Source organism: Melanotaenia boesemani, chromosome 18, assembly GCF_017639745.1.
Source record: "Melanotaenia boesemani isolate fMelBoe1 chromosome 18, fMelBoe1.pri, whole genome shotgun sequence".
Lineage (NCBI taxonomy): Eukaryota > Metazoa > Chordata > Actinopteri > Atheriniformes > Melanotaeniidae > Melanotaenia > Melanotaenia boesemani.
In genome coordinates this window covers 25,295,853-25,316,238 of record NC_055699.1, presented here as the reverse complement: position 1 = coordinate 25,316,238, position 20,386 = coordinate 25,295,853, and the positions used below count along the sequence as shown (strand labels likewise).

General features: G+C 40.8%; 1 protein-coding gene across 2 annotated transcripts in view; it reads right to left on the bottom strand.

Annotated features, from left to right (window-relative positions):
• The window catches only part of mkxa (mohawk homeobox a), a 30,635-nt gene extending 10,802 nt beyond the window's left edge, over positions 1 to 19,833 (bottom strand). Inside the window, exons 1-5 of one of the 2 annotated variants that reach the window (XM_041967463.1) lie at positions 19,687 to 19,833; positions 18,431 to 18,606; positions 16,810 to 16,969; positions 13,843 to 13,996; positions 8,622 to 8,987 (exon numbers count right to left, since the gene is read on the bottom strand). In XM_041967463.1, coding sequence (XP_041823397.1) covers positions 8,622 to 8,987; positions 13,843 to 13,996; positions 16,810 to 16,969; positions 18,431 to 18,606 — 856 coding nt within the window. In that variant the 5' untranslated portion in view covers positions 19,687 to 19,833. Of the gene's footprint in view, positions 1 to 8,621; positions 8,988 to 13,842; positions 13,997 to 16,809; positions 16,970 to 18,430; positions 18,719 to 19,686 lie in introns of both variants that reach the window. The other variant, XM_041967461.1, reaches the window with a different exon arrangement.
• Between the last annotated feature and the right edge of the window lie 553 nt (positions 19,834 to 20,386).

The window sequence follows — 20,386 nt, the reverse complement described above, 5'->3', positions numbered from 1 at the left end:
AGTGTGTTATCTCTGCTTTCATTCAGCAGAAACAGGGACAAAACAGGCCTGAGCGTCCAGCGCCAGACGCTTTCATCACAGCTTTCTCAGTAACATCCCTGGGGATGAATGGCTGTTGTTTGTGGTGTACAAAACACACACATTAGGGAAGGAAAAAAAGGAGGAGGAACCACAAGTAAACATTATTCAGATTTTTAAGTGTTTACATGTGCACAAAAATAGGCTTTTTTTGGGATCTGGTGGCCAAATGATATGTTTGCGCAGCACTCACTGCATCATTATGTTGCAATTCTTCACAGTGGTAGTTGAGCTGCTCTCTCACACTCTTGGGGGATTTCTGGATGTGTGTTCTGCATCCTGGGTCACACCTCTGCGCTCTTGTTAAACCTCTTTCTGCTCTCCTACATCCCGTGGGAACACAATGCCAGCCTATTGTTCTAGACACGGCTGGCTTTTTAAAATGGAAACTATTCGTGTTTTACACCCGGCAGCATGGCACGGTTTGTCCGAACAGGCGGGCAGCTTATTATTCCGTACTTCTTCGGTTCTATGTTGGGAAGTTGCGTGTAAACCATGTTAGTCCATGTTTGTCTGTTAACTCTGTTAACGCCACAGGATGACGACTCACACCCGTTAGATCTCCCTCCCTTCCCCCAACTCTGTGTTTTTATCCACCTTTCCATTTGCATGAACTGCTGCCTCATGCCAGGATTAAACCTCTCCTCTGCCAACTGCTGCTTGTTGAAGCTGCCCCACCCCGAAGCCTTTCACATACCTCACAGAAGACCTTGCCTAGAAAAATACTTTTATCTACAGTTTACTTACATTACTTATGATAGAGGGTATTACATTGGCTTCCAGAACTATAGAGGACCAGGATCTCATCTTGAACTTACATATAAAACAGGTTTCTAGGATCCCCTTCTTTCATCTATGTAATATTCCTCAAAAGGATGAACCTCCTGTCTCAGAGTAAAGCAGAAAAACTAGTCCATGGATTTGTTACTTCCAGACTGGACTACTGTAATACCTGATTATTGTTTTGTCCCTAAGAGCCCCCAGCTGATCCGAAACACTGCAGCGAGGGTTCTGATGCTGACTCCAAGATATCAGACATGTTTGGGCCAAATCCGGGCTACTTTTGGCACTTATGGCTCAGTTACGGCACTGCCAAGTGTTGTGTGGGCCAGACGTGGACCATATATCAGTTGCCATCCTGAGTTGGATTATGGCAAGTCTCCTGTGGTCCACATGTGGTCCAGATGTCAACTGTTGGCCTGGATATGGATTACAGATAGTATTTTGTGTGCCAGAATTGTTCCTAATATGGAAAGCTTTCCTTTTTTTGGGTCACATGTGGTCATCCATCAAACAAGCCACAACATATTGTGTTTACATTGTTTTTGCAACTTTTTCTAACAAATTAATGAGAATATTTTAATGACATGATGTTTTAAACTTAAAAATATGTTTAAAAAATAACGGAAGGATGGATGAATTAAAACAAATTCCTACACAAATTTCCAGATGAACAGTGACTGTACTGTGAGGGAGCCTTGATTCATCAGTCATGTGACTTTTAGAACAATTCAAACTTTCATTGATGCTTCATCTGAAACTCCCTCTCTGAACCGATTTTACTTCTAATCTTTATTCTTTGTTATTATGTTAGTTTATGGCTTAAGTTTAAACAAATTAAAATTAATTCTTCCAAGCATGCTCCCTCCATCTCCTAGCTCCAGCCACCATGCTGATGCCACCGCTGAGGAAACTCAACTCTTAATCTGGATGGAACAAGTGCCTCCCTCCCCTCCTTCCATCCCCCCCACACTGATTTCTAAAGCCTAACCTGAACCCAGTGAGTCTTGGCAAGAGGTTCTGTCTTGGAACAACATCCTCAACCCCCTCCTCTGTCTTCTTTTTCTTCTTCCCTATGAAACTGTGGAAAGAGCAAATCATAGCCAGTCTGTCCACATCGCTGGATTCCTGGGACAAGAAGTCCACATCCATCACCAGCGGGGAGTGGCTCATTGTCATCAAGTGGCCTTTTGTTGAGCAAGGTATTCTCTGTGGCTCTGTGGCCTACAGTAAATCACACTGCTGCTCACCAGTCAGCAAGCAAGACATCAAAGTATTAAATCAGGCACGACCACCGCCATCCCTCAACAACGCTGCTGCATAAATCATCACAGCTGGGGTTCTCTTTGGAGACCAAACAAGACAGATATTAACGGTAAGGGAAATTCAGTAAAGTATATCTTGTTAGACTAAATTAGATGAAAATATGACACATTACATTTACTATTCTATGTCAAGAAAAGATATCCAAAAACTTACATTTCTTTCCACATAAAGATGACTTTTCTTCCATTCATCTGGACGACTCCAGAGCTGCTTAAGTGCCACTAAACTCTCCATGATTCAATAACTGTCTGGCACTCTTTGTGACCTAATTTGAAAGGCCCATAGGGTCTCAGCGGCTGCCGTCGAACACTGCTGTTTTCACCGAGCCGATTTCAAAGACGTCAATGTATTAAACAGCACTATAAGCTACTTGAACAATGTCAAACATAAGTGAGTTAATTTTTTTGTATGGCAGCAATCCTAAAAGTTGGTTCAGTACTTTGGTTTATAATCAGATACGTGCAAAAATAACCCCAGATATAATTTGCCTTTAATGCTCAGCAACTAATGTTAAGTTAAAGAACATGCCAAACACTATAAATGAAATACAACAGCATGTCTACTCTAGTGATGATGATGGTTTAATTTGTTTCAGTGCCCGAAAAACAAATAAGAGGATATCTAAAATGATTTTTCTGGCTTTGCTTTAATTCAAATTAAAATAAAAATATCTCAAACACTCTGATAAATCTATCTCTTCAAGAATGTGTTTTATGTCAGTGGCCCAGTGGGTCGAATCATTGCAGTCAACAGTTTGACTACTAATAACCAGTTACACAAGAATGACAGAGCGCAATTCACAGATTCTTTCTTGATTTCATAGATGCTTGCTTTTCTTCCAGTTGGCCCCATCAAGAGCTTACATTGACCAAGTGGCTTTGCTGGTACAAGAAGTTGATTGACAGATGTTCCATCCAATCACCTGCCAAGTATTTATCCAAAGTGCATGGCCTTTTCCAAACAGTTTCCATGGATATCTTCCCAGACAGTTCCTAAGTAAAAAACCGTCTGTCACATCAGGTCAGAGATGGATTGTCATGGGCCTTAGAGATTCTGTACAGCTAAGACCATCAAGGACTCCAAATTTTTCCAAATATATGAACAAACAAAAATAATAAACAAATCTGCACTTTGACTTTGGGGTTAGTTAATGTTATAAAGGTATACAATGAAGGCAAACATTAACACCAGAAACACTAGCATGTTAGCACTAATTAAGCAAAGCACAAAAAGTAAGGAAATGTAGTGTTTGGTGGATTTTTTCTTTGTTGTGACAATGCTTCTTGTCAATAAATGTTAGACTGTTAGAAAATCTGTTTATTTCCCTTTTAAATGGAGCCATATTTGTGAAGAAAGTGCATTTTGGGATGAGCAGAAGGATGAGTATGTGGGAAAAACCTGCCAAATCTTTTCTGACCCTGTCAAACAGCTTATTTAGCCACTGACTCATGTTTTGAGGGCTTTAGCAGGGTCCATGCACCAATCATGCCGATTGGTGCACCTGGTGTACCACAAAGCTAAAAAAACAAGAGTCAATAGCAGAATACAGTGTCAAGAAGATTTGGCAAGTTTTTCATCAGAATAGGTTATTCCGCCAATTTGACTCCAGTAAATTTGGCTCTCATTGTACTTTCAGCACAAAAAGTAAAAAATAATTTAGAATAAAAGCAAATACAAATAAAAAAGAGAAGCAACATAGATACAAAAATGACATTAAAATTGTATTTACAGGTTGAGGTAGTGCAGGTCATGGTTAATGAGCATAGTCAACTCTTCTGCTCATCCCACAAATGCATTTTCCTTACTAACGCGGTTAAATTTAAAAAAGAAATCAAAAGGTTTTCCAAGAGAATAAGATTTATTGCTCAGAAGCATTGTTTTAACAAAGAAATAATTCACCAAATGCTAACTACATGCTAATTTTTCCCGCTACTTCCATGCTAATTATTCATAGATGCAGTTTAAGTTCAGGAGAAATAGTTAAATAATCCACCTAACACTGTATATTATTATCATTATTGTTATTATTTTTATTATTATTATTTAGTTTTTCTCCTATGTTTACTTTAGCGCAGTGCCCTTTTTAATTAAGCTAGTACAAGGCTGCTAGCTAGCACAAAGCTGGCTTCGAGCGTTGTTTATTAGAAAAGACTTTTTTTTCAGCTCAATAGATATACATTTTGAAACAAGCTTATAACAGACTCATAACTGGAAACTTGCTGTTGATTAGCTTCCTAGCTAACCAAACATGAACATACTTAGAAAATAATTACAAATTTATTCAAAGATTGTAAATGCAGTGTAAATTCAGGAGAGATGGTTTTACATATTCAATAATTCACCAAACACTATCTTTTTTACCTTTTCTTCTAAGTTTACTGTAGCGCAATGACCATTTTCTACAATCAAGCTAGCACAAAGCTCGTAGTTAGCACAAAGCTGCTAGCTTGGCTGTAGACTCTGAGTGTTGTTCATTAGAAAATCTTTATCTTAGCCTAACAGATGTACATTTTGAAACACGCTTACATCAGACTCATTGGAAACTTGATGTTGACCACTGACTATAGCTTCCAGCTACTAGTGCTTTTCCACTTCAACTGGCAGTCATTCACCATCAGGCTACTGTACGCAGCTGTAGCAAGTCCATTACAGGGAGAACCTGAGAATACATATCACTGTCAATCTCATGTAAAAATGTCTGACCACGATTTTTTAGTCTCCATCCACAGAAACGTTGGAAGTCATTTGGCATATAATGATATATATGATATCGGACGGGGTGAAATCTGGTGCCGAGCAAGAAGAAAAACATTCAGCCAGATTCCTGCCATTTAATATCCCATTAAAGGGTAATTTGGCATGAAACCCCTGGCATGTGTGATGGAATTCTATTGCTCCTTGTGTTCAACGAAATTCCCCACAGGCTTTGGACTGCAGTGTGTGTGTTTGTACTGGATGTGCATGCACATGTGCTCGTCTGAGGCCTGCGAGTTGTACATGAGTGTGAACCCTTTCAAGCCGACAGAAGTTTAGTTTTCCACTGGGGTAAATCTACACTCTCCATCTTCTGCCACGTCTGACTGCCCGTTGTTGTCACAGGAGCTCCGGCTGCACCCACAACAACCAGCTCTGCGCGATAATGGACTTTTAGCCAACGGAGACAATGGTTGCCAGGCACGCAACTTTTACTCTGACCAATCTGTTTTTAAAGCTGGAATTTAGCAGAGGAATGTGATTCTGCTTTGTGTTTCAGCCCCGTCTTTCAGGCTCAAATTATTTTCCTTCCCTACAAGCTGAAAATGTCGAGGTATTTTGTCACTGTCAAAGAAAAACTGAAGAAACATTCAACAATCTTAAATCTGATTTATTCTGTCCTTTTTTTCCTCTGTGCAGCTGATATAAGTACAGATTTATGTGAAATCTGCTACTCAGGGACACATTTTTCATTTATTATGAAAACACTATAAAAATATTTGTAAAAATAGAAAGTGTTCACTGGAATGTGCAGAAAAACTTGCAGAGGAAATGATGCAAACTTGAGCCTGAAGTGATTTCTTTTCCCAGATCTGAATTAAAGTGGCATTCTCTGGACTTATATTACTTCAGATGGGTGATGGGAAGGCGCCAGCAGGTGTAAGTGCTGCTTATAAGACCTTTTCAATGTGTGGACTTAAAAGCTCTTTTTGCATGTAACAGAGTAACACTTCTGTCAACAAGCCAAAGCCGGAGAAGTCCAAGAGGGAGATGTCAACGCCAAGAAATTATATTAACCAGAGAGATAAAATAGTTACTCTATTAAAAACAGCAGGTCAGCCAGGTGAATTAATCCTTTTTGGGGGATTTCTCTTATTAAAATCTGATGGAGTGAATGTTATAAGTCTCACTTGGTCTATCTGTCTTTCTTTCCTCCTCCATCTGCTAGTCTCAGCAGGTGTAGCAGTGAAAAAAGCCCGATCTTCACCCGGGTCACGGGGTTTTAAGTTTTTTGATCGAGAGAATTGCGCCTGCCGCAATTGTTGATGCATTTTATACAAACCCTGCACACACACACGCCCTCCCTCACACTCCACATAATATAAAACACATTTGGCCGTAAGAGACACAATAAAACCAGATCTTCCCTCCGTCACTCCACCACCTACACCTTCAAATCCGGCCCCTCTGGGCTCCATCCATGCTCAACAGAAAGTGAAAACATTACTGTTGGATATGAAGTCTGCCTGAACAAAGGCCCAGTGTTCTCAGCTGAGGCAAACAGACCTGACCTTGATTGTTCGCAGCTCGGACAAGCTGCAAGCGGAAACGCCGTGCACATGTAGCGAGAAGACGGTTTTTTTCTTTCAACTAAAGTTGAAGGAAAATCCAAACATCAAACATAGAACTGTTAAACTTTTTTTTAAGGTGGTTTTGGTTAGTCTGGAGTCTGATGCTTCAAACAAGGCATGTCTGGTGAAATAATAATAATGATGTTTCTTTACACAATGGGATTAATAACTTGAGGAAAATAATAGCCTATTTTTTAAAAGCCCAAATCCAAAATGCAAAATGTGAATAAAAAGAGACATTTTACCATTTCATGGAAGATAATGGCTCATTTTGAATTTGTTGGCAGCAACTCTGTGCAACTCTCTGTAAAAAGTAGTACCAGGGTGATGTTTAGCATTGTGTAGCATCCCCTCTTCTTTTAACAACTGCCTGTAAACATCTGGGAAGTGATGTTCAATTCCTAGAAGTGTTTTAATGCAGTGCTACTTGAAAGACCCAACATGTCCCCTGCACACAGAGATTCCTCCTGATTCTATTAATCTTTTGACATTATACACTGTAGATGATGGGATCTTCAAAATCTTAATTGAGAAACATTTTCCTGAAATTTTTAAGCAGTTTGTCTCAGATTGGTGAGCCTCTCTGAAATAAAATTTGAAATTGCAACTGTTTAAATCAAGGCTGAAAACTTTTCCATTTGCTACTTCCTTTTATCACAACAATTGTTAATTCCTCACACTATAACTTAAAAATCTGTCATTTTATCAGTTTTATTCTTTTTGAGATTCTCTTTTTGACTTCTATTTCCAGTCTGGCCTAATGCAACTGCTACTGAGGAACGACAGGGAAGCTGAGGCTAAATTAAAGTTCACCCTCCTGCTTTTGCATCTGAACTATAACTGTGTTTAGTAAAATTACGATAAGGAATTTCAGGTTTCTGTTCACATCATTCAGATAAAAGGCCCAGGTATGGTGATTTATGGTAAACACTGGAGGAGCAGACTGGGTAAAATTTTTGCCTGTATTTTATCTTGTTAAATCTATTTAGTCTATTTCTCTTATTCTTCTTAGTTTGCTTTAATTCTTATATTGTAATGTTTCTTGTGCACCTTGCTTTAATGTTTTATGTGAAGCACTTTCAAGTACGTTAACTGAAACCTGCCTTTTATACCCAGTCATGTTACTGACCTAATTAACCTGATTAGTTGTCAAATGTTCCTCCAGGTGTTTCTGGTTTGTACCAGATTCAATCTAATAATATAAATAAAATAATATTTTCCATGAAATGGTAAAATGCCTCAGTTTCAACAAATGATATGTAGTTCATGGGAATAAAATTTAAAAGTTTAAAATGCAAAACGTCTTGTCAGCTGACTTGTTTTCAACCTGTCTAGAAAAAAATGCCCAGATAAAAATAATGTGAGACTAAAGTTCATGAGGTGACATGTTTTTTCCCCCGTGGTGAATGCCATCTTATTCCATTTGGACCAAAAGCAGGAACACAGTGTGAAGTATTACAGAGCAATATGAAAACAAGGAGATTAAACAACAGCTGAGCTCAGACCAAACACAGACTTCATCTCGCTCTGACGGCTGTTTTCATCCAGGAGAAAAATCAACAGATGTAAAGCTGAGAGGGCATCAAGCTTTTTGACGAAGATGGAAATTTTCTTTTAAAGAAGTTTTAAATGATTAATTAGTGAGACAAAGAAAAGTTAGCCATGCATATATGTGCTGGCCCTGCTCTCTCTTCAGGACCTCGCGGCAGGATGCAAGGCATGCCGAACAGTAGCTGGATGTTCTACACAGCCCTGTGGTGTCTTCCCTGTTAGATCCCAGGCAGAAGAGCTGGCTGGGGGGAATTCCACCTCTGCTTAGTTGGACTTGGCGAGACAGTGCACAGGTTCATGAATGTGTGAGCCTTGTTTAAATTTAATAAAACACTTCAAGGCTTATTACACTACATTCATAAGAACCAGATTCAGCAACACAAATGCTGATGGAAGCAGAGGTAGGACCGATCTGAGGCAGTGAAATAACAAACCAGCTGCGATGATTAAAACTAACCATGTTGGAGGGGACAGAGAAGAACAAGAGGGAAGGGTGTCGTGTGTCTGTGTGCGTGAGGGAGTCTCTTCAAAGGAAAGAATGTAAGAAATGTGGCTCCTTACCAGCTCGATAAACAAAGTTCGCCTCGGCCTCAGATGAGGACGGTGAGAGCAGCTCATCATCGTACTCGTTGGAGCTGAAGGAGCCGGAGTGGTTCCTCCTGCGAGCATCCATGACGGCGTTGGCCACCATGACATGTCGCAGCGAGTCGTTCAGGTAGCGGTGCAGCAGGCTGCTCTTGTACTTGGGGGGAGACACGTAGTCCTCGGCCAGAGAGGCGGCTTCGGCAGCGGAGCGCAGCCCGGGGCCCATCCCCATCCCCATGGCCATGCTCACCATGGAGGAGCCCTCCTTCTTGATGACGCTCTGGTACATAGGCTTGTTGAGCTCCTTGGGGCCGCTCTGTGTTCTCTGAGGGTTGTCTCCATCTGCACCATCAACACACACACATAGAAAGTTAAAACGTGACATTCTCCAGCTTGAATGTAATGACACAGAGATAACTGTAAAAATCCACATTATTACCCTAATAGCTGGGAAATGTTCCATGTTTGAGTTGTTTTACAGTGAAAATGTTTTTTTTTACTTGACACATTTATGTTTATTTCTTAGTTTGTTTTGTTTGTTGTTATTATGACAATGATATTAATTGTGATAGTCCCTTGTTTGTGGGTGGTGCTGAGGCTTTTCTTGGCCAGGACTCCCTTAAAAAACAGGGTCTGTGATTTCTAGGGTATTGTCCTGGTTAAAGATTGGCTAAATAAACAAAACTGAATCTTAAATCTCAGCCAGTATGAAGGTTGTCTAGAAGCTAAACCTAACTATAGTAGAATAAAACAATTGCTTTTCGTTAATATTATAAATTCAACCGCAATACAGTTTCAGTTTGATTGTAATAAGGAAATTTTTGCACAATCATTTCCATAAAAATCAACTAAAATATCAAAATATTTTAGTTTAATCAGACCGAAACGTGCTGAAAATGTCAAGATTATTTTTAGCAACTTTATAACTATATGTTTTTACATTTTTTTAAATACCTGAGAAAAAAAACTAAATATATAATTGAATAATTAAAATAAAAATGGTAATACTTGTCAATTTTAAACCATTTTAATCATGGCTGAGTGCCACATTTTCATGGTTGGCAAGCAAAAACCACCAGTTTAGTCAACTCCTGCTGCCCCAGAAGTCAAGCAGAAGGCAAGCTAGCCTTAGTTTCAAGCTATTTTATTGTTAAAGATTGTCTTTTTACACACTTTTGTACCTTTATTCCAACCTTTCAAATCCAAAGTAATTAAACTGATTAACTTGTTTACTCTAAATGTGTCCCGTACAAGTTCAGTCCACCACACACTTACATCTGTATTTTTATACTAAACCCTTTTTCTGAATTTGCAGCCCCAGTAAGGTTAAAAACTACAGCCAGTAACACCAGTATGATGAAAGCCAACTCTGTTTAATGCAAATGAATGCATGTGTCATGTTTACAGTGTATGAAATGATCAAGCACTATTAAAAGTTAAGCTCCAGTGGTGCTGAAGTGGTTTAGGAGGGAAAGCTCCCAGTCTGGCTTCAGGAAGCAGAACCTTCAGGTATCAGACCCCTCCCTGTGGAACCAGCTCCCAGTTGGCTTCAGGGATCAGACCCCCTTTCTACCTTCAAATCATCACCAAACTTTCCTTCCAGATAAATCTTATAGCAGGTCTGTCTTGGTGACCCTGATCCATCCTTTAGTCCTGCTGCTATCGGCCGAGGCTGCTGGGGGACGTCCCATGATGCACTGGGCTCCTCTCTGCTCTCTTTACTCTCCATGTAGAAATATCTGACGTTGTTGTTGTCATTCATCTGTGTTTCTCTTCTTCTTTCTCAGCAGGAATCCCTGGATTAGAGTTCTACTGCTGGTTGACCCCTCTTACCTGTCCTCTCCACCAGGAAGATGGCTGACCTTCCTGGTTCTGGTCCTGATGGAGGTTTTTATTTCCTGGTTCTGGTTCTGATAGAGGTTTTTATCTCCTGGTTCTGTGATGCTCAGCTAGGTCATTGTTTTTGTGAACTGGTTTATGTGAACACAGTTATTATAAACTGGACTAATGTGGATCATAGAATGGATTTGTTTGAACTGAACTGTAATGAATTGAACTGTCTGTATATCACAGGCAGAAATGAAGGAATGTCTGAAAGTTGACATTAACTCAAGTGTAATTTTACAGAATATGTCCTAGATACTTTGAGCCATAAGCGCTCTGAGCCAAAGAGAGAGTAAGATTTCATTCTCGGCCTCCACATCTGTGTCTGGGTCAGGACATTGAGGTCAGATTGGTTTCACGTGGCTATAATGTCACCCAAAACAATTAGTACCAGGGGACGAAGCAATCACACACATTTCTTTCAGCAAATATCGGACTCCAACTTCACTTATTTTCTCACTGACTTATTCTCTGGTTTATTTTCAGCTGATCCTGAATCCAAATACCAGAGCAGGGAGATTTCAACCTGGCACTCCTGCCCTCCTGTTGGCTTCAACCTCAAGAGCAGAGAGCCCAGCCGAGACTTAAAACGTATTACCAAACCATAACGGATGGCAGTCTATTTCCTCTCCATCAAAAGCGCATTGCCCTCCCTTCACTCCCCCAGCAGAAATAATTTCCAGGGTGTTCTGCAGCTGAAGAGATTGAATTAAATCATGGGTTCTTACCTGATAAAAGAAGCAAGAGAAAGATAAAACACTCTTCTGAATCACCAGATATCCTCTGGCGGGAGGGAAATTCGGGTGAATTCACTCTACAAACCCCCTCTGCCAAGATGTAATTCTGTAATTTAGACAGGGTGGACACGTGATTCAGTCTGGGCCAAATTAAAGCTATGTAGCTCCCGCATATCAGAAATGCATGTCTGGGGTAGAAAATGCATCTGTGACAATCTCAACTCATTAGTACACCATGACACGTCAGATATTTAAATAAACTTTTTACACCATCACTACGGCATGTTACTTCCAAATGCTAAGAGCAGCCTTTTTTTCCCTTAGATGTGCAACTTCAGCTACAAAACAAGCTGGACCACTTTGAGGACAGTAGGAGGAATGTACGCAAGGTCAGTGGGATCATATCTGGCCCCAGAAATAGTCTCTGGAACAAAAGCATAGGCTTAAAAACATAATGGAAGGCCTCTCAGCGTAGTGGGAGCAGACTGCGGATAGCTTCATAACCATAATGTGACAGGGAGAAGAGTCAGGGAGATATACGGAGCTTCCAGCGGTACGGTGGCCTGTGGCAGACACAATGCAAACACCACGCACACATTCCTCTGCAAGCCACACGCTCAGCTTCTCCTCCTTTAAAACTTAATTAGAGATCACCGACACCACAGTGCTCTTCCTCTCTGTTCAAACTTCCCCTGCATCACTGCAGAGGCTGGAGTTTTTAATGTTTCCTGAGCTTGTTTTCTGTGCTGTCAGCGAGCGGAAGAAGGCCCAGCCTTTGCCTGGAGAATCACCGCGTGTGTGTTTGCAGTAAATACACGCCAAACGGAGAGCTACTCATTTCCAATTGCAGGCTGGGAGGCAGAGGTTGGCTCGGCGGGGTGTCTTAATGACAGCGTGTCGCAGCACACCAGCCGCGGCCTCCCTGATGGCTTTAAACACACCCAGAACATGGTTCTGCACAGCATCAACAGTTTGGGACAAAAACAGTGGGAGATGGCCCGACCTTTTCCCCTGACCTCATGCCAAGTATGATGAAGAAGGTTTTTCTGATCTGTCGCAGTGCATCAGGTTCACACCGAGGTGTGTATCCTGCTGATAATGGAGGTCAGAACTTCATTTATGTATACATAAAATTAGCAGAAAAAGTCCTTAAATGAGAGTTTGGTGGATTATTTCTTTGTTTGAACAATAAAAATCTTCTACTTTTGGCCAGGATGTTAATTTTCTGTTTAAATGGAGCCACGTTTCTAAGGAAAATGCATTTGTGGGACGAGTAAATCTTCTCAAACAGCTCATTCTGCTATTGACTCTTGACGCTGTAGCAGGGTCCATGCTCCAGTCAGACACCTGATTGGTGCACCTAAGAGTCAAAAGCAGAATAAGAGACCAAAGGTTGGCTGTGTGAAGTCTGTTTTGGATTGTCTCGATAGAGAGGCATCACCTGCATCGTCCTGCAAATTGTTAGATCGTCTACAGTTCCTAAACGCTGATGAGGAAGAAACGTTTTTCCTTGCGAGACCCACTTTACGGCATGTCTCTAACATCTCCCCGTTACATGGAACTGGGCCTTCCATTTGGAGATGGTACCAGGCCTGCAACTGACCATCATAGCAGGGTCCATGCTCACAGGAGGGTACCAGACGCTCAAAACCTGAGTCTTTAGCAGAGAAGATTTGACGTGTTTCTCCCACATACGCAACCCTTTTGTTCATACCACACACCTCTTCAGGTCTACCAGACCTCTTCCTACCTGAGTTTCCTGCAGATTCTGAGCATCATTTGATGGTGGACACAGTACTGACTCCCACCTTTTCACTTATAAGTGTCATGACGCTCTGTCTCCTCTGTTGTTAATTGCCTTTTTTTCCTCACCATTTTTATAGCAACACACTACTTTCTGTTCTACTTCCCAAATAATACTCCTGTGTTTATGGTACCACAGCGTGTTCAACACTGTTTTTACGCAGATAGAACCGTTGGAAGTTGGTAAGAAAAGTTGGGACCCTTGGAATTTATAGCACCAACTTTCATGGCTTGATCAACTGCTGTTGTAACCTCCAGCAGGTCACCGTTCACTTTGGTACCACTTGCAGATGTTAACTGGACTTGAACTGCTTGATTTGCAATGTGATAAAAGTGGAAAACTTGGGGTGTTTTTTATAAACTTAGTAAAAACCATGCAAATTTAGGGGGATATGGAGTCTATTTGTGTGTATTTGGGTGGTAAGTTCTGGGAAAATCTGCTGTAAATGTGCAGAAAGTGGAGTTCATACACAGAACGGACCACTGACTACAATATAGTGGTACAGCACATGAACCACATTGATAATATAATAAATGTGTTTTGCTGATGGCAGAAAACAGAGGAGGAGAATGTTGAAGAGAATTGTTATTTTCAGTGTGATTGCATGTGGCGTTTTGTTGGCAGTACGAAGGAGGGATCCAGTCCAGGATTGGTTGCCTCATGTTGGGTTTTTCTTCCTCCTCTGCACCATCATTTACAGTGACTACATGTAAAACTGGGCCATCAACCTCCTGATAAAGCTGCTTCTTTAGCTCTTAGATGGAAGTGGTACCTTCTGAGCAGCTGTCGTCGCTGCTGACGCTCAGCCTCTCCGCGTTGCCCTGAACATATTTGTTGTAGAGTTTGATTCTGAGCGCCCAGCTCAGGTCCGGCTGCCTCACCGTGTTCTTCAGTCGCCTCCTGGCATTGGCGAACCAGTTGGATACCTGAGAGGATGAGAAAGGAAAGGAATAGAGGGAAGCCGGAGCACACAGCAAACAGAAACATATGTTATTGTTTTGTATCCAAACTCCTCCACATCCAAAGCAAAACAAAGTCTATCCTCTGTGAAAAACTCTGCTCTCCGCCTCATTCAGAAAAACCAGGAGAGACGGTGGTAAGAGACAGACCCGGAGTCGAGTTGCAGAGCCGCTCTCTGAAACTGAGCTTTAAGAAACATCCCAGATGCACCAGAGACACTCCAGAATACATCTTCTTTGTATCAACGTCATGCAGAAACAAACGTCGGACAGCCAGTGAATGCAGCGTTTTATTAACTAATGTTCTGACTGGGATGCACATCCCGCTGCTTATTCTGGACTCACACAGCCTTCCTCCAATAATACATTTTTTCCAACGCTGACTTCAAGACGCAATAAAAAAGACACTTGAGCCGGCGCTCTTCCCTTCACTGGGAGGGGAGACTATTAGATGTTATACTAGAATAACTTTTCATGCTCAATAGATTTCAAGCGGCTTATGAAGGGGCCTTATGCTAGAGTACTTATTTTTCAGATCCTCTCTTTCAGTATCGTGTTTCTTGTTAACTAAGACCATCCCAAATCCTTTTGTCTGAAGCCCAGCGGTGTGGCGCACCAGGGGCAAGGCGGCATCCAGCGCATAATGAGGAGTGGAGGACAGAACGGCACAAATGGGACGAGAGGAAAGGGAAAGGATGGCACCGGGAGAGATTAAAACCAGGAGCCAAAGCAGCTCTTTCAGCCTGTCTGGAGAGGAGACGATGGAGAGGTGGTGAGCTGCAGGAATAAGTCACAACATTTACATGGAAAATAGTGACTGTTTTGACTAAAACATAACAGATTTAGTTGCTGACTGGCAGCCGTAAACGTGGTCTGTCTGGACTGCACAGTAAAAATCACCATCATTTTCACTTTAGATGCATTACTGATCATTTTAATAGACTTTATTTATAAAAAGTAAAAAAAAAAGAAGTTTTTTATTTTTTAATAGTTTGCTTGCTTAAAATTGTAAAAGTTGCATCTTTTTGAAGATTTTTATTCCAAGTGTCAGTGTTCTTATTAGACTTATCATCTCAGCAGCAAGTTTCATCAACAGATGGCAAAAAATAAAATAAAATAAAAATACAAATGAATAAAAAACTCAGGACCTCCTTTCAGCAGTTAAATCTGATCATAATTCACCCATCTGACCACTGACCTTTGACACGGCTGCTGGTATTTAGTAGTCAGCTTTAAATGGCGCGCGTGCGAGGCTGCGAAAGCGTGCGCTTGCGAGTCCAACACAAAGCATTCCTGCGCGCTCACCAAAACAAACAGCTCCGCCGGCCCCAGAAATGAGAAGCAGATTAGCGCGAGGTGGCCAGCGGCCCCAGACTCTCTGAGGCCGTATCAGTGGCCTCGTCAGCCAGATGATACCGTGCACGCACACACGGCTGCACGTGCCAGACGCAAAACACACGCACACACACGTTTGCTGCTGTTTGCTGTAGTCGTGCAGCTTCGTGAAGCCAGGATTGTGTTAAACATTAAAACCTCTAAAATTATTCAAACACCAAAAAAAAAAAAAAAAAAAAAAAATCTATTTTAAACGTAAAAATTAAAAAATAAATAAAAAAAAAGAAAAAAAGAAAATGGAAATACAAATGAGCTGCAGCTTTAAGAGGAAATGGTCCAGGACACCTTAGAGCTCAGTAACTTGGTTATTAAGAACTTGTTTAATTAAAGTCTGTAATTGCTGCTCTGAAGATGATTTTAGTTTTATTGTGTGCTGTGTTTTATTTTGGAGGGATTTCCAGCTTAAATAAAGGTGTAATAAATAAAAAAAAAATCAACTCAAACCATAAATACATAGCAATAGAAATAGCAGACTAAGCTGGGAATGTTACAATAAATGAGTTTAAAAATCAATATCTATAATATAGTCGGTCAGGAGATTAATTTGGACTGTTTGTAATATTTAATGATAAATAAAGGCATTAAAACAAGCTGCTGCAGCATTTTAAAAGCACCAAGAAGAGAAAAACAGCTCTTCACCTGTGCACAGGCTGATGAGGGAGTACGAAACATGAAACAGAGACGTTAGCCTCCAGTTTAATTAAATGTGATTCCACCATATTTTACCAGGTCTTGCTTAAAAACTACAAAACTTAGGATGCTTAATCTGGACTGAAATATTCTACACTGCATGTGGATTTATTTCTTATATGGGAAAATACAAATAATGTAAACATTTGTAAGCTTGTTATTAACTTTAATGTTTTATTAATGTTTGTTTAAAGGTCTTTGGTAGTTGGCTTTCTTCTTTTTTCTACACTGAAGGTGGTGAAAAGGCAGATTGGATGAAATTAGTAACATTTTTGGCAACAAAATCCTATAAAATTATAACAATTTCCATTTTGTAAAATAAAGGTTTCAGATATCAAAAAATGTGTTTAAATGACTGTACATGTGTAGAATATCTCGGTCTAGATTTAATGCGTCAAAGTGTGACAGATTTTTTTTTAATCTTTCTGACCTAATGTGTTCAAAATTTAAATATAAAAAACATAAAATGAGATTTTTTGCAAACAGATTAAAGGCTTCACACATCAGAAACTGTTTCTTATAAATCTACATGTTCTGTTTGACATTTCAGGCCATACTTAAAGAGTCTAAGTCTTGTAGTTTTTAACCAGGACCTGGTCTAATGTGGTCAAGGTGTCTAAGAAAATCAGTGGAATCCCTGGTTTATCCGTCTCCTGACCAGCAGCTTAAAGAAGACCATGAGAAAGCCGACTCACCTGGACCAGAGTCATCTGTGAGCCGAGCGCCAGCAGGATTTTCTCCGTCTTGGTGGGGTAGGGGTTGTCGCGGTGCTTATAGAGCCACTGCTTGAGTGGTCTCGCCATGTCCTGCAGGGCCTGGCGCTTGTGCCGCACTTTTCCACCGCTGGGTCGACCCCTGTAGGAGGTGAAAAGGAAATAATGTGATATTTTAGAAACACAACCATCCAGCTTTATTTAAAAGTGTTTGCACAGTTCACTCTGAATAACCTGGAAACTGTGACATGATTTAGCTGATTGACAAGAAGCAAACGATGACTCGGTGTGTACTTTTCTCACCCAACACGATGCATTTATGATATAAGATTCTGGATTAAAGGAGAAAAGCAAATGAGTTGTGGGAGGCTCAAACAACAGAGAAAAGGAGCTGCTGGTTTATAATTCTCGGTGGGTCCCACAAACATCACCTTTCTGCTACTTTTCACACTGAGGAGAAATGGACCAAGAGCAATGTAGCTGGGTCACAGTTGCAGACAGAGTATTTCACAATAATCTGCTGCTTCCCCCTTTACAGAAAGTCTCTGCAGGGAATCTGTAATTCATGGACTATCTAAATGATACGAGTAAGAATACTGCAGTGATTTTAAAGAATTATTCCGGATCCTGAAGGCATGTGCTGCTTTTTCCGAGCTCACCTGTAGCTCCAGGTTTTCTGAACCTGTAGATGTCAGTATGGTGCCGCGCTCTGCTTCTCCTTTTATCTCCCAAGAAGCTGCACTGACTGCAGATGTAACATATTTCAGCCTAACCTCAGTCTGCCCGAGGTTCATGTTCTACAAATATTTTCCTTGTAAACTCGATCTCTACGAACATCATAAATGGCATTTCACTCCACATTCAGAAGTCTTTGTTTAAACCCTCTCTCTCTCTCTCTCTCACACACACACACACACACCTGTGTTTAATAATTCAATGTTCTTCATTTGTAATGATGCTCCCACGAGACAACACATTAAAGTCAGATAAGTTCACATAATATTATTTAATTTTTACAGAAGGCCTCAGTATCAGGAGGCTCCTTCCCATCTCTCCTCTCTCTCTGAGTCTAATAAACTTTTAAATAAAAGCAAAGAACAGGATCTTCCCTTACACATGAATCCTGTTACGGAAAAACAAAAGAAATGAGTTTTTTTTAAGGGTCTCCATATGATGGTCTAGACCACCCAGAGGGCTTAAGGGTAGATTTATTTATTGGAAACATATGGAGACTTCTACGAGACACGCTACTGAACAAGACTGACCTACTTCTTAATTTTTAGATTAACTGTGAACATCAGCGGCTTAATGAGGACCAGTTGGGTGATATTAATGATTTGATCCACCTGATTCTGCAACATTAAAGACTCACTAAGACTCTGATCTTGTTAGCTTAAGTAGTGAAAGCTATGCACCCGTTGAAGAGCAGCCTTGTGCGTAAAATTCACATTTGTGTCCATAAGTGCGTAATTACGCACACTTTATTATCAAATCCGTCTTTTTACAAGTTGATATATTAGAACTCTGAGTTATTCCTCAGCAATAAAACTCCGAAGACCTCCAGTTAGTCCACATGGACGCACCAGCAGTTAAACGTACATACCCGCTCCGCCGGTGCCGGATCGCCTGGCTGTCTCTGATGCCCTGGTTTCCGGAGAGAAGGTCTGGATGTTGCCCGTCGATGACTTCCAGGTAATTTCTGCTGCTCATCTCCACCTCCTTGGCTTTTTCCTCAAACAGGACCTGGTTGCTCAGCTTGTTAAATACGATGGTGTTCATCTTTGGCAACGTAGTCCAGAAGAAAGACAAGAAAAAAAAAAAAAAAAAAAAAAAAGGAGGAAAAAAAAAAGCTAAATCTCCTCGGTTTTGTCACAGTGTCCCCGTTTCTGTCCTGCGGAACAAATAAGGATATTGTATTTATATAATCTCATATGTATAGTAATAATCCGTAGATACGCGCGGAATATTTGATGGTGGATTTATTGGTTTATTGTGCGCGCGCTCTGCAGACCTGATGCACCACTACACTGTCTCTCTGTAAACAACCTAAACAACACGATATTTATTCAAACTTATGACTGAGTTATGCACACAGAAATTTAAACTGGAGCACAAATGTCTGAAAATCAACAACTAATTAAAATCCCGATGGGTGCGCAGATCAGTTAGAGATTATATACAATAATAAATTACAAAAAAAGACCATCTCTAAGGCCAAAACCTGGTTTATTTATTATAAAATTTATAAAAGAAATAAATAACTCTTAAAGTACTTCCACTGTCTGGAAACAACAGAGAAGAACTGTGAGGAGGTTTGCCAGACTTGGTGGTTTGGACTATAAAAAAAGAAAAAGTCTTCCAGTAGAAATCTACATCTGAAATATTTCTCCTCTTCCTCTCTCTCCGGCTCTGTGGTCGCGCGCCTGTAAGCCATGAATGGGTTATTTATATTTGGGAAGAGCTTTCCACGTTTTCATTGCAAAACAAACAACACTGCTGGCTTTAGAAATGTGACATGTTGTTTTTTTTCCCCTCATCGGCTTCAATTCAGGATTTCTCCTCAGATTCTGACTTGGTTCTGTCAGAGTGGAAGACCCACCAAGATGTGGATCCATCGCCAGCCGCACGCGGATAAGTTTTTACAACTGTCCCCTGAAATAAACAAACATTTCTGTTTGTTTTTATTTATCTTTCTCTAACAGTTAAATTAAACAAAACTGAGCCCTGGCCATGCAAAATGGAATAAACCAGCTTTAGGTGCGTCCCTGCGTTTAAACCTTATTAACATCTGATCCGGAACCTTCCGGTCCGATCCGAACTGACCAGGCTGATCAACATGTCAGAGTCTCGGTCATTTACCTGGCCCGGGTCCCTCCTGCGTCTCTCTGCTGTGTTGAAGTATAATCCGGTTTGCAGCCGCCCATGCCCCGCTCACATGTTCCCCTCCTGAGTGTCGGAGCTCCAACCACACGGACCGCTGTCTCCTCCTCCGCTTTATCCAGCGGCTCGCGCGGCGCCGCCCGGGACTCTGAATATCTGCCCCTGCTCATGTTTCCTAGCACACAGCTCGAGCCTGCGAACATACTGCTGATGGTTTACACCGGTTCCGTGGCCCGGGCCAATGGAGGGAGGGAGAGGGAGTAGGGGCTGTCTGAATCAGTGAAGGCACGAGAGACTTCTGAAAAGTTATTCAGGATTTTCAAGTCGGTGAAAATCTGACTGCTGAGAGATGCGCCAGTCTAGAAATATTACAGAATATTTATCTATATAATTGCTGAGTCAATATATATTTATTTTTTTTAAAAAAAGGGAATTTTAGAACAGATTAAATGCGCATTTCTCCAGGGGCGTATGTACGTTATTTGCAGAGGGGGGCTGGGGACATAAGTCTAATGTATACACATACACATGATACATATATATATATATATATATATATATATAGGCTATACACACACACACACACACACACACACACACACACATATATATATATATATATATATATGGCTACTTTGTTAGAGAGGAAAGCTCCCTTGATTTGTTGTCAGATCCTGTT